The 14,748-nt window shown below is 37.2% G+C and overlaps 1 protein-coding gene across 5 annotated transcripts in view; it reads right to left on the bottom strand.

Annotated features, from left to right (window-relative positions):
- Nucleotides 1–14,748, bottom strand: part of GRIA3 (glutamate ionotropic receptor AMPA type subunit 3) — a 344,281-nt gene that overhangs the window by 186,985 nt on the left and 142,548 nt on the right. For all 5 annotated transcript variants that reach the window (XR_013169443.1, XM_077145651.1, XM_077145654.1 and 2 more), the window contains exon 4: nucleotides 6,776–6,963. Coding sequence is in view for 4 of the 5 variants with exons in the window: in XM_077145651.1 (XP_077001766.1) it covers nucleotides 6,776–6,963 (188 nt within the window). In the remaining variant the exon portion in view is untranslated. The remainder of the gene's footprint in view (nucleotides 1–6,775; nucleotides 6,964–14,748) is intronic.

Raw genomic sequence — 14,748 nt, forward strand, 5'->3', positions numbered from 1 at the left:
GAGGTTGGTTCTTAATCCTGTTACTGGAGGCTTTATGAAGAGAAAGCCACATGGAGGAACAGAAGCTGAAAGTCAATGAAACCAGGCAAAGAAAGGAGAAGACATCATTTGTGCATTGCCATGTGACAGAAAAACCAAGGATTACTGGTAGCCAGCTCCAGAATGGCACAGTCTTTAGGAAGAAATTGTCACCTTGCTGATGACTCAAATTTGGACTACTTCCAGCCCCAAAACTGTGAGCCAATAAATTCCTGCTGTTTAAGCCAATACATTTTGCAATATTTGTGATTGCAGTTGAGAAGTGCATTAAGACAGTGCCATTAATTATTTGAAGTGATACTGAAAAATATGGTTATTCTCAGACAGCCATTGAGCTTATTAATCAATATGTGATTTCCAGCAGTACATGGGAGAAAAAACAGGTAGGTCTTCTAACATCCTGAACTCATATTAGTGAGCTCTGAGCATACCGTAGGTCTTAAACTTCACTCTCATGGCATGAATTTAGATTGAACTGATATTTTGGAAGTGACATGAGGACCCTTCTTAAGCAGTTATCCTTAAATAACTAACTTTCATGAGCACAAAATTTACCACTCATGAGCAAATAGCTGTGGTTGCTAGTTATTGAGCACCTCCTGCATGTCTAGCACTGGACTAGGTGCTTTCCACGTATTATCTTATTTGATCCTTACAACAGCCAAGAAAGGAACATAGTGGAACAGTCTTTTAAAGCAAGAAAATCGAGCCTCAAAGAAATTAAGTCATTTTCCCCAATGCCATACAATGGAGAAGTGATGGTGCTAGGATTTGAAGTGATGCCTATTTAACTCCAAGCTTGTGTTATTCCAACTATGCCATAAATGAAATATTCCAAAAAGGAGGGTGCTAACCCAAGCTGGCTTATGAACTAGTAAGTCAGCCAAATGTTCTAGAACGAACATTGAAAATGAGGACTAGAACAAAGGGGACAAACAAAAAGGGTGAATAATTGGATGCCACCAGTATCTCCTGAGTAGGGGATGAGCTAGGGAGCAGGTACATTTTGCTTCACCTATTCCATGTCTTGCTGTTGGAAACAGTGTTCTAGTGGCTGCAATCGCTATACATATTTTGGAGTGAGCAGTACCTCCTTTGTGCTGCAGTCTAATACTTTAGAAGGGTCCCCAATATTGTTAATCTTGCTTAACTTAACTATTAGAAATCCGACTTACTAACTTGGGTGTTTCATGTCTTACAACTACTGTCTTTGGAGTGACAGTCAGAGTTCCTTAAATGAAAGGAACTTCAGGGATTGCCTGGCTTCAGAACCTTACCGTTAAGAAGCACTACTTTCACATCAAACATGATGAAGTGATATTGCCTGGAAAATCTCTAGGGTAAATCATAAATTCTATAGTTTTCTTTGGTAGTACATTGAAACATATTGGTTTGGGCCCATTAAATTAACATATACTATGATTCAGCAGGAGCTATGCTGAGATTTACCTTCAAATTATTGATGGAAAAATAGCAATATGATAAAGACTAGAGCGAGGATGTTTAAAACTTTTAAGGGAGCAACTCTTTGGCTATCCAATGGATAAGTATATCAGGAAAATGCTTATCTATTCATTAAATAAGTCTTCTATAAGGATCTTTATTTGTCAATACACAGGATTAATTCAGATTGTTTACATACACTTGAAAACAACTTTTAAAATATTCTAGATCTGACTTCTTACCAATTTAGAATGGTAGTCTGAACTGGTGAGATTTTACTTTTCTCCAGTTTCCTTTCTCCTTTATAATGAGTACTTTCTAATGCTGACTGTCTCTCTAATCTAGTTAAACTCATTTGCTCTGATACTGTCCTTAGGCATGCAAAACAGTTGGTCAGTGTCCTCTTTATGATACCTCTTAATACTTGAGGATGGTGATTAAACTGCCTCTTGGCTCTCTTTCATTAGGCTAACAACCCCAACTCATTTAGCCTTTCCTCGTAGGTCCTATTTTCTAATGCTTTACTATTTTTTTCTGTTCTTCTCTGGATCTTCTCCAATTGCTCTGCAACTGTTTTAAGATATAAATTGATAAGCAGGCCTAATCTAGCGCATGGTGTTGGCTAAGTATTTCTGTCATGAACACTTAGAAATTAAAAGAGGTGATAGAGTATAGAGGAAAGAACACTGAACTAGGAGTCAGAAGATCTGAATTTTATCTTGGTTCTCTCACTTACTGAGATTGAACAGAAATCCACCTTTGGATAAGTCATCTAAATTTCTCTAAACCTCAATTTCAACAACTGTAATTTAGGATAAACACATCTGCCCTGCCTGCCTCCCACAGAGAGGTTCAAATGAGATAATGTATGTGAGAACACTGTTAGCATCAAAGCACTATATAAACATTATGTGTCAGGCATCTTTCTAAATGTTTTGCAAATACTAACTTCTAAAGGTACAGATATTATTCTTTTTTACAAAAAGGAAATGAAGGCACAGAAAGGTTAGTAACTTTCCCCATATTACACAACTACTGAGTGACAGAATCCATGCATATTGTCTCCAGACTCAATGCTTTGAACTGCAGTGCTGTGCCGCCTCTTTAAATTTTCCTAATGGTCCAATATAGTCATAATATTTTATGGGATCTGACTTTCAAAAGAGTCTATAGATATATCCTACTGGGCTGGAGCATCTATTCAGTCATGTGTAGATGACTCAGTGAAAGGCAACCTTTCCAAAGGCTGTTTAGCATAGTCATTGGACTAAGGAAGCTGTCCACCAGTGAGGAGAACGTCATGAGTGTAATATAGTAATAGGAAATGCTATGTTGGGTCAGACGAATGGTTACTTCACCCCAGTATGCCTAAACCTTTCTATAGAAAGTGCGCTTGATTCTTGGATTCAGGATCTACAGTTTCTAAACATTCTTTCAAAGCCCTTGCGACCCTTCATGGTTTCAACTGTTTCCAGTTCTCTCCTTTTCTATGTTACTTCTTTTAGCCGTGAGTGTTGTATATGCTTCTTATAGATTGGCTGTTAAAAAGAGTTATTAAAGATAGATTAGTACTCAATCACGGTTTTGTCTGTGCTGTAGTCTGAAGGTTTTAAATAGGTTTTTAAAAAAGAGTTTTGGAAAGCAATGTTGAGAGACTCTTTTGAAAAAAGAGTTTTGGAAAGAAATGTTGTGTTTAAATATTCACAGGGAAAATTAGAGCCTATAACATGAAAATGGTGAGGTTATGTTATATAAAACTATATTGAAGACATGACTTAAATTTGAAAAGTTGTATCACATGGAAGTCTTTTCATTAACAACTATTGATATAGAGTACAATACACACTTTGATACCAAATTTTGATCTGTAGAAACAGTGGTTTAGTGGTGTAACAGTCTCTTTTACCTTGGATAGTGACATGAAAGAACATTTGTGAAAGACCTTGGAAGTTTTCTTCCATGAATATAATTCAAAGAAAGTTAAAAATGCTCTTGGAAAGTGGGCATATCTCTTGGGAAAACATGACATTGATTATCATTCTAACTAGGATCTATATAGATTTGAATTATAAGTTTATCAAAAGAATAGTTAGGAACCAGACAGAAAAGTGATAACTCAATATCTTAGTCTGCAATTTTTTTCTAAAAATATTTTCTTTAAATAAATGTCATGGTGAAGTTTCTTCAAATTTAAATAAATTTTAATGAGAAATCTATGTTTATATAAAGAAATTATGGTGAATTCATGATGTCATCTGAACAGGCTGAGCAGAGTTACCATTTTAATTCTTTGTGGAAAGGTATACCTTAAAAATGACATCATACAGCTGTGGACATCTTTTTGTCTTTTGATGGAAGCATAACAAAATTACAGTGGAACTTATTGAAATGTGCTTACTCAATATACATCCATCCTCTCATTTTTCCTTCCTTCCATCCATCCACTTATCCATTCATCCACCCATCTCTGCTTTCCATGTACTGAGTTGTACACTGTAGATACAACACTGAACAAGGCAAACATGGTGCCTATCTCATTGAACTTATGGCCTAATAGAAACTATTTAAATGGTAGAGAAAACAATCTTGAGTTTTGATAGTTTTGTGGCAATTTTTGAAAGGGAGAAAAAAATAAATGTAATCAACTCTTTAGCCTTATGTGGAGGTTGCTAAACTTTTCTTTGAACAATGTTCCCAGAAAATTGTGTAGAGAATATTTTGAGAGGTACTGTACATGTGCATATGGGAAGAAAGAAAAATAGAAAAGTCAGACATGAAAAGAGGGAACAAAGTTTTTGAATAATGCTAGTTTAGTTTTCCTGAGTATGTGTAGTAACAATGATTATTCTTTTGCCATAGCATTTCATTACTTTTGAACAATTACATCAACTTTGTGAAGTAGGTAATGAAAATTTTACCATCCCCATTATATAGATGCAAAAGTTAAGGTATAGATATTTTAAGTGCCCAAGGTTCCATGACTGTATAGAATTCAGAGCTCTACCAATTGCTTTATCTACTACGTTATGTTGAAAAATCTCAGACTGCAGTATAAGGACTTGTAAAACCAAAAAGATTTAACAGAATGTAAGATGTTCAAGAAGTCAAATTCATTAATAGGAAAGGTGGAAAGCAAAGTATGACAAGGAGAATATTCCTCTGCTTTGGACTATTAAATAGGTCACCCACTAAAAGGCTATTTTGGTATAAAATTTTAGAGGGCATGCAGTCCATGCACCAACATCACTGACCTGGTTTTTCCCTTTCAAGATCCAAGAATTCAAAGGCAGTTTTTTTGTTTTGTTTTGTTTTTGGTGGAGTGGGGGAAGGTAGATCATTTGTGTAACTAAAAAGAATGCTGGTTGGGAACTTGATTTAACCAGGTTAGTGTTCTAGATTTCCTGTGAGATGGGATTCACTAGAGGAGATGCTGTTCTTAACAAGGGGACAGCTTTGTAGTTCTACGATGCAATAAACAATTTCTTTCCTTCTTTTTTCTTTCCTTCTTTCCCCTTCCCTTCCTCCCTCCCTCTCTCTCTCCCTTCCTCCTTATTTCCCTTGATTTCCTTTTTTATAGCATTCTCTTCTTATGGTAGTAGATGAGGACATACCCGACAAATTATTAATATTTTATTTACTATAAAACAGTTCTCCCAGGCAATGACTGCTCACAATAATTTCAATCTCTGAAGCTGTTTTGGCCTCTGGATACACTGGGATCAAATTAAAATGGAAATATTTCACTTACTTTTTTGTTTATGGCAGCAGAGGTACTCTAATATTGACTGGAAAATTGAGACTTCTAAGGACAGTAATAAACTTTCACCACACTTCAGTTTGACTCTTTACTCCAAACAGAGTATCCATTTGACTTAGGATAGAAAATTTCATGTAATTTTTTTTTAGTCTTAAATTTAAGTATCTGAGCTTAAGAATGAATACATTTTGACCCATTTGAATCATTTTCTTCCTTTAATCTTACTCTTTTTCACTTTGCTCATATTTTTTAAACCATGAGTATTTATTACTTAAAAATGGTTTTAAATTATACATGTACACATTCTCTCCCCCCTTTCCTATCTATCTCTATTTCCATCTATCTCTATACCTTTATCTATCTACCTATCATCTTTCTTTAGACTCACGGGAGTATTCTGCAAAAATATCTATGAATTCAAACGTCGTGAATACTTCCCTAACATAATGCCTACCCATATTCATCAAGAATGGGTTGTGAGGTGTGGAGAAATATGAATTGTAATGCATTGTTGGTGGGAATGTAAAATAGTGCTGCTGCTGTGGAAATCAGCTTGGCGGTTCCTCAGAAAATTATATAAAATTACCACCATGACCTGGTACTCCCACTTTTGAATTTGTACCCAAGAGGATTGAAAGTAGTGACTTGGGCAGATGTGTATACAATAATGTTCATAGCAGCATTATTCACGATAACCGAAATGTGGAAGTAACCTAAGTGTCCATCAATGGATGACTGGATAAACAAAATGTGGTATATACATACAATGGAATATTTTTCAGGCATAAAAAATGAAACTAAATTGTGATACTTATTACAATATGGATGAACTTTGAAGACATCATGTTGCGTGAAATAAGTCAGACCCCAAAAGACCAATATTATAAGATCTTACTTATATTAGAATATGCAAATATATAGACAGAAATTAGAATACAGGTTACTAGGAGCAGGAGTAGGTGGGAGAAATGGGGAGTTTATGCTTAAATGGGGAGTTTTTGTTTGGGGTGGTAGAAAGATTTTGTTGATGGATGGTGTTGATGGTAGTACAACATTGTAAATCTAATTAACACTGCTGAACTGTACACTTGGAAGTATTTAAAATGGGATGGTTTATGTTGTGTATATGTTACCACAAAAAAGAATGGATTGCATTATTTTGAAAGGTCTGGGAATAGTACATATTTCAGCAACTAGACCCTATCTTTCTGCCTTACCTTTTCTGTTCCCTGCTAGGAGGAAGGTATGGGAAAGGAAGGGGATTATTTTGAAATAGTGTTTATCTGATAGGTATATCAGATAAGTCTGCAAAGACTTCCAGATTAGTCACAGTACACAATTTTCAACAGCTTGGATTTTCCTTTATTATTATTTTTTTCTGAAGCCACTGTGGGTGGGGGGTCGGGAAGATTAGAGAGACTATAGAAAGCAGTTGGCACGTTAGCCTGTTGGCTACTTAATTTTTTAGCAGATATGGGAACTGCCTCCGTGGATGATTTAACATGTTGGCTGGGGTAGAATAAATTTCAAACCTACCTGTTCCAAAATTGTGTTAATCCTTTCGACTTCACAGTCAATCAAGTATCGCTTTTCCTGCCTCCTGTCCATTTCTTCAATGATGCGCCTGAATTCTTGGACATCCTTTATGTTTCCCACAGACCTTGCTGTAACTTGCCAGTTGTTTTGCACTGCTGCTTCCATAATCGCTTGGAGGATGGAAAATCCTGAATGAAGGAAAAACAGCTACAATTATATGTTTTTTCTTTTTGAAAACTTTTTATAGGTATTGCAGATTCTACTGACTTTTTATTCACTGTCCATTAGATGCCTTTAAACCTTATCCATTGTGGAGAGCATGCTTACCCATTATCTCAGATGTGAACCTGAACAGTTGACATCTCTAGCTAATATTAAAGGAAAGATGATTTGACAATTTCTGGGTACCAGGCTAGGTGTTTATCAGGCTTTACTTAAGCAGTTCCAGCTGAATTATAGTACCTAATTGTTTTTATTGATGTGCATTATCAGAATATATATGGAATGAATGCCAACGTTTTTCCTTATATCTGGTCATAATGTTTTCTTTTGAAATTGAAGCTCATCTCTTTAAATTCTGCATAAACACTTTTCAAAATGAGAAATAACTTTAGTAGAGTTAGAAACTTATTATAATATTCCTGATCATTACATGAAAGAAAAGCCAACAAAAAACAGTCTATAAGGAAGATATCATATTTGTCCCTTTATCTAAGCATTATGAGAAATTCAATCATTTAATGTCTTCTTGAGTTCTAAGTTCTTTCCATTTCTCCATTAAATTTACCAGGAATTCTTGGTTTCTTTTTGATTTACCTCAGACAATTACTGACTACTTAACACCCTGGATCTACACTGAATGGGAAAGACGAATCAGGGTATGAGAAACTGGGAAAAGCAGTACATAGCTTAAAGTGTGAAACACAAGAATAACATCTGAATTTTCTATGTACTGATCTTTTAGAGTATTCATGTTTCTAATATAGCATGTCAATATTTTTCTTCTAGTATGAATTCATAACTTTAATATAATCTCATCAAATATGGACATCATTTCATAGGGATGTCATCAAAAGCAGCTCCTTTCTTCCCATAAATTCTGAATTGTTTTTGCACTTATATTTAGGTACTGACTAATAGGAATAGGTTACAGAGATAATTTGCAAAGCCAAAATGATCTGTGCGGTAACAATTTGAGCACTGGAGGAGTAGAGAATGGAGGAAGATCTTGCTGCCCTTTAAACATATTCTGGATTCTGTGATGCTTTGGGCTCATCCTGTAGCATAAGCAGGCTGCAGTTGAGAAACTTCCTCACTGCACCGTGGAAAATGGTATTGACATTTAGAGACCACGCTTCAAAGAGATGGCAGCAGTGACTCAGTCAGTCATTATGACTCCTTTGTGTGCTGGGTGTATGCCGGAAGAAGATCACAAATGAGATCCAAGTGCTTGGTAATTTCAAAATGAGCAATTTCAGCACAGGAGCTCAAAATTGCAGATCAGAGTAAATTACCATTGCTTTAGATGTTAATTCTTCCTCTTTTTAAACCAACCATGTGTATTTATTTCTCAGATTTACATTTTCATGTGGTTTTCTATGTGCTTTCTGCTTCAGTGGGAGTTGAGGGGACATGGTGGGCCAAAGCACGAGATTAGGAAACAAACACAGGAACAAAAAGATTAAAGCTTGAGAATCTTTGTTAAGCAATGTATAAGGCTTCATTATTTTGAATCTCACCAATTAAGAATTTATGAAAATTCAGCAAGGACTGGGTTGAAGTTTACTTCTGTGGTGTTTATGAAGAAATTATTGGCTGAATAAAAATGGTAATGAAATTACACAGGGAGTCTCTGATGTATTTAAAGCAAACTTTTTTAAAAGGCCCTTTTGCAAAATACAAGTTTTTCATGTATTGAGTCAAAATCTGCATTTTTGTAAACTGAACTCATTAGTCCTAATCCACCCTTTGTGGTGACACAGAATAAATTTAATCCCTTTTCCATGTGACACTTCACATCTTTGAAGGCATTTTGAATGTTTCCCTTTCACTCTTTTCTTCAGCCTAAAGATGTTTCAATCCTTCAACCATTGCTTGTATGACATGAAGACAATGTCTTTCACTGTTCTATCCACTGGATATTTGTCAATATTTTATCGAACCTGATAATCCAGATGTGATCTGACCAGTGTGGATGACAAAGGTATTATTGCTTGCTTTGAAATGGACTTTCATTACAGCAGCCTAGGATTGCTAACATTTTAAAATAGCCACACAATATTTTAAATTCATATTAATCTTGGATTCAACTAGAACACATCAGTTCTATCCATAAAACTTTGCTCTATTACAACTCATCATCCATGTGTCTCCCATTCTTTAGTCCCTTATTCCACTCCAGTCCTCAATTCTCCCTTATTTTCATGCTTGTTTAAATCAGGAAAATGGTCTCATTCATTTTCTCAGTACTCTCCTTGTTATCTACACAAGTTGATGACCTGTCCCTTTATCTTTCACACCCTGCTACCTGCAGACTTTTCCGGATGATTTTCTTACTCTAATGAAGCTTCCTTACTGACTGCTCTTTCATTTCTCCAGAGATGAGTAGACATAAATTCAAGAAAAATCAATTACAAGCAATGAAGGAATCTCTTTAAAGAGCTGCATAACAGACATTTAAAAATTCGAAGTAATACTGAATTAATAAATTAGAGTAAATATATATGGAATACTATATTGGTGTCAAAAATATAGCTCGATCTGTATATGCTAACAAGGAAAGAGGTTTGCAATATATTGTTTTGTAGAAAAAACAAGCTGCAAGATGGCCTTTAAATTCCCTATTCCCATCTTGCAATAAACACATATGTTTATATATAGAGAGAAAAATCTGAAGAAATTGGCTGAGTTATTTCTGAGGTGTAGGAGTACTGAAACTAATTCCAATGTCATTTATTTAAATAATGGTTGACTATTCTACAAGAAGCAGGTATTATTTCCAGTAAGTACCAAAAAGAATATTTTTGTTTGTTTGTTTCTGTTTTTTTTTTTTTTTTTCTTTTTGCATGGGCAGGCACTGGGAATTGAACCTGGGTCTCCAGCATGGCAGGTGAGAATTCTGCCTGCTGAGCTACCACTGCACCGCTCCCAAAAAACAATAAATATTTTAAAAATACAACTCATGCTGAAACTCTTGAGCATGTTTCAGTGTGCTAATGCTGCTGAAATGCAATATACCGCAAATAGATTGGCTTTTATAAAGGGGATTCAGGAAGTTACAAGTTACAATTCTAAGGTGGTGAAAACGTTCAAATTAAGGCACCAACCAGATGGTAACTTCCTGGAGGAAAGGCAGCTGGCATCTGGGTTCCTCTGCCACATGGGAAGGCACATGGTAACATCTGCTGTCCTTCTCTCCTGGCTTCTAGTTTCAAATGGCTCTCTCAGATTCTGATGTCTACTGGGGCATTTTCCTTCTGTATGTCCAAATGTTTGTTTCTGAACTTTCTCTAAAATGTTTCCCCCTTAGAACATGTGAGTAAGCTGATTAAGACCCACCTTGATTGAGCAGGGTAATATCTCATGGAAACAACCTAATTAAAAGGTCCTACTCACAACTGGATCTGTCCTCACAACACTGGATTAGAAAAAGGTGGCCTTTCTGGGGGCACACAACAATTTCAGACCAGCACATTCCATCCTCTGGAGTCCCAAAAGACACATTCTTTCCATATACAAAATACATTCATTTCATTGCAATATCACAAAAGCCTTAAACCATTTCAGTAATAATACTAATACAACACCAAGTTAAAACAGTACAACGTCTCATCAAAATCAGCTAGAGGCATGGTAGGATTTTGCTGTAGGATACTAAGGCAAAATTTTCCTCTGGCTGTGGACCTGTGAAACTCAGAACAAGCTATCTGGTGACAATAAACAAAGGAGGGAAAGATATAGGATAAACATTCCCATTACATAGGGAGAAATTGGAAGGGAAACAGGGGTCAAAAGATCCAAAGTGTTCCCAAAACTTGCAGAACATACTCCATTAGATTTCAGAATCTGAAAGTCTTTTGTAGAATGATGCTTCATCCTTGGGTCTTGAGCAAGTGGTGCTTCCACTCTTCCCTAGGGCTTATGCAGCAGCACTGTTATTTCCAAACACCAGGATGAGGGTTGCAGCATTGGCAAGCATTGGGGAGACTACTTTGTTCTCAGCCCCATGTCCCCAAGCATCTTTAAGGCCTGAGTGGCAACAGTTGTCCACCTGCCCTCTGCCTCCATGGCAAACTCACCATCTCTACATGCATGGATGAACCACTGTCCTGGCCTGAGTTTTCCTGGCTCCATACCTTAGCTTCTATCCTGGTTTGAAAGGATGTATGTACCCTTGAAAGGCCATGTTTTAATCAAAATCCCATTTCATAAAGACAGAATAATTCCTATTCAATACTGTAGGTAATTAAATCATCTCCCTGGGGATGTAACCCAATCAAGAGGGGTTGTTAAGCTGGATTATTTGATGACATGTCTCCACCCATTTCAGTGGGTCTTGAGAAGTTTCTAGAGTCATATAAAAGAGGGAACATTTTGGAGAATGGAAGCGATTCAGAGAGAGCAGAGCAGAATGATCAAGCCACGAGAAGTAGAATCCACCAGCCAGCGGCCTTTGGAGATGAAGAAGGAAAATGCCTCCCGGGGAGCTCCATGAAACAGGAAGCCCAAAGAAGCTAGCAGATGATGCTGTGTTCACAATGTGCCCTTCCAGATGAGAGAGGAACCCTGACCATGTTCACCATCTGCCTTTCCAGATGAGAGAGAAACACTGACTGTGTTCGCCATCTGCCTTCTCATTTGAGAGAGAGAGACCCTGAACTTCATCGGCCTTCTTGAACCAAGGTGTCTTTCCCTGGATGGGTGCCTTTGACTGGACATTTTCTCAACCGTAGAACTGTAAACTAGCAACTTATTAAATTCCCCTTTTTAAAAGCCATTTCATTTCTGGTATATTGCATTCCAGCAGCCAGTAAAGTAGAAAAACCAGCCAGCAACCTTTGGAGATGAAGAAGGAAAATGCCTCCCAGGGAGCTTCATGAAACAGGAAGCCAGGAGAGAAAGCTAGCAGATGATGCTATATTTGCTGTGTGCCCTTCCAGTCGAGAGAGAAACCTTGTGTTCACCATGTGTCTTCTATTTGAAAGAGAAATCCTGAACTTCATCGGCCTTCTTGAACCAAGGTATCTTTCCCTGGATGCCTTTCCTTGGAAATTCCTATAGACTTGCTTTAATTGGGACATTTTCTCAGCCTTAGAACTGTAAAGTAACAACTTATTAAATTCCCCCTTTTAAAAAGCCATTCTGTTTCTGGTATGTTGCATTCTGGCAGCTAGCAAATTAGAACAGCTTCCATGATTCTGCCTCTGAAATAAATTTTCCTTCAATGTGTCCCTTTTCTTTCCCTTCTAGTCAAAACTGGCAATTCTATTTATACAGATCCTGTAACACTTGTCAGTTTTCCATGCAATATACAGGGATCACAACCATCCTTCTTGGATTACTTGGATTACTCCATCTCCCATCTTGGCTTGTGCTGAAATGGCTAACTGATTCCATGTTTGGTTAAATCCTTACTTGGAGAACTATTCTCTTAGGATGCTGTGGTTGTCTACTTGGCCAGGTGAAGGTACCTAGTTCTGTTGCTGTGGACATGAGCCAATGGTACATGAACCTCATCTGTTGCTCATTACATCTGCAGTTGGCTAAGAGGCATGCCTGCTGTGATGAATGATGTTTGATTTAATTGGATGGGCTGAAATGACACAGCTCAATGTAGCACAGCCTAAGCAGCTCAGCATACCTCATGTCAGCACTCACAGCTCAGCCCAGACCTTTGGAAATGCAGAAAGAAATCACTCCGGGGAAAGTTGGTGGAACACAGAAGCCTGGAGAGAAGGCCAGCAGAGATCACCCTGCGCCTTCCCACATAAGAAAGAACCTCAGTTGAAAGTTAGCTGCCTTTTCTCTGAAGAACTAACAAAATAAGTCCCCTTTTATTAAAAGCCAATCCATCTCTGGCGTGTTGCATTTGGCAGCTAGCAAACTAGAACAGCTTCCATGATCCTGCCTCTGAAGTAATTTTCCTTAAATGTGTCCCTTTTCTTTCCCTTCTAGTCCAGACTGACAATTCTATTTATACAGATCCTGCAACACTTGTCAGTTTTCCATGCAATATACAGGGATCAAAACTATCTAACAATAGGACTTTCCACAAATCCTTCCTGAATTACTTGGATTACTCCATCTCCAATCCTGGCTTGTGCTGAAATGGCTAACTGATTCCATGTTTGGTTAAGTTCCCACTTGGGGAACTATTCTTTTAGGACACATTTTCCAAAAGTTCAAAATTTCCAAACTATCAGTTTCTTGTTTCTTTGTACCCAAGAATTCAGTTCTCAGATGATCCTTTTCTTGTCACATTTTATTATAAGCTGCAAGGAGAAGCCAGGCTGCATTTTCCACATTTAATTTGGATATCTCCTCAGCTAAGTATCCCAGCTCATTGCTTTCAAATTCTACCTTCCATCCAATGTCAGGACTCAATTTTACCAAATTCTCTACCACTTTAAAACATGGGTCTCCTTTCTTCCAGTTTATAATGATAAATTCATCATTTCTGTCTAAGACTTCATTGGAAGTATCTTTAGAGTCCATATTTCTACCAATGGTCTCTTCAAAGCAATTTAGGCTTTCCCTATTAGGCTTCTCACAATTCTTCCAGACTCGTCCCTTTATACATTTATAAAGCTGCTTCAACATTTTTGATATTTGCAAACTGCAGCACCCCACTTCTCTGGTACCAAAATCTGTTTTGGTTTGCTAATGTTGTCAGAATGCAATATACCAGAAATGGATTGTTTTTTGTAAAGGGGATTTATTAAGTTATAAGTTACAATACTAAGGCTATGAAAATGTTCAAATTAAGACACCAATGAGAGATGCCTCCTCAGAAGAAAGGCAGCTGGCATCCCAGTCCCTCTGTCATATAGGAAGACACACGGTGATGTATGCTGTCCTTCTCTCCTGGCTTCTGGTTTCAAATAGCTCTTTCAGCTTCTGGCACTTCCTGGGGCATTTTCCTTCTGCAACTCCAAACGTCTGTTTCTGAGCCTTGTCCAAAAAGTTTTACTCTTAAAGAACTCCGGTATGGGCAGAGTCATATCTCCATGGAACAATCTAATCAAAAATTTCCACCCACAATTGGATCTGTCCCACAAGATTGGATTAGAAGAAAATGGCTTTTCTGGGGCACATAACAGTTCCAAACCAGCACAGAGCATAAGCTCCTGGAAGACATGGATGGCAGATGAATGCTCATTTCTATGCTGCCTACTGCCAAAAATGAGAAACCTTTTAATAAACACAGATCTTATGGATCTTTTTATACTTCTGTTCTTTGAACCTTATGAATGGTTAACTGTTCAAAATTAAATAGTGGAAGCATATTGACTTTTTAATGATCTTAGGTCTGGGGCCTCCTGAGTATATGAGCTCACTTACATTTTTTGAGCAAGGTAAAACTGTGGCTCAACACTGCAGTATCTTTTACTAAGAAATTTCTCCATGTCTGCTTGAGCATAGCTATGTACTCAAGAACCCTGGGAGAAATGGTCACTTCAGCAGTGAGAAATCCAAGAAAAGCTTTTCTTTTGTTTTTATACCTAACTTATTGTAGTTTGACTGTTCCAAGTTGCAACTGACCAAAGTGAGTAAACATGAGTTTGAGGGAGAGCAAAAGAAGTTTGACTGAGGAGACAAAGCTAAAGCAGACATAGATGCTTGTAGGAGGCAGGGTGCATTACAAAGCTTTTGGTTGTAAAAATAAGCCTGCTCTTTTAGCATCTTCAAAATTGTCCTCAAGTTGTGTGAGCTTTACAACTTTGCAACACCAAAAGCTACTTTTACTTGAGCAG

Source organism: Tamandua tetradactyla, chromosome X, assembly GCF_023851605.1.
Source record: "Tamandua tetradactyla isolate mTamTet1 chromosome X, mTamTet1.pri, whole genome shotgun sequence".
Lineage (NCBI taxonomy): Eukaryota > Metazoa > Chordata > Mammalia > Pilosa > Myrmecophagidae > Tamandua > Tamandua tetradactyla.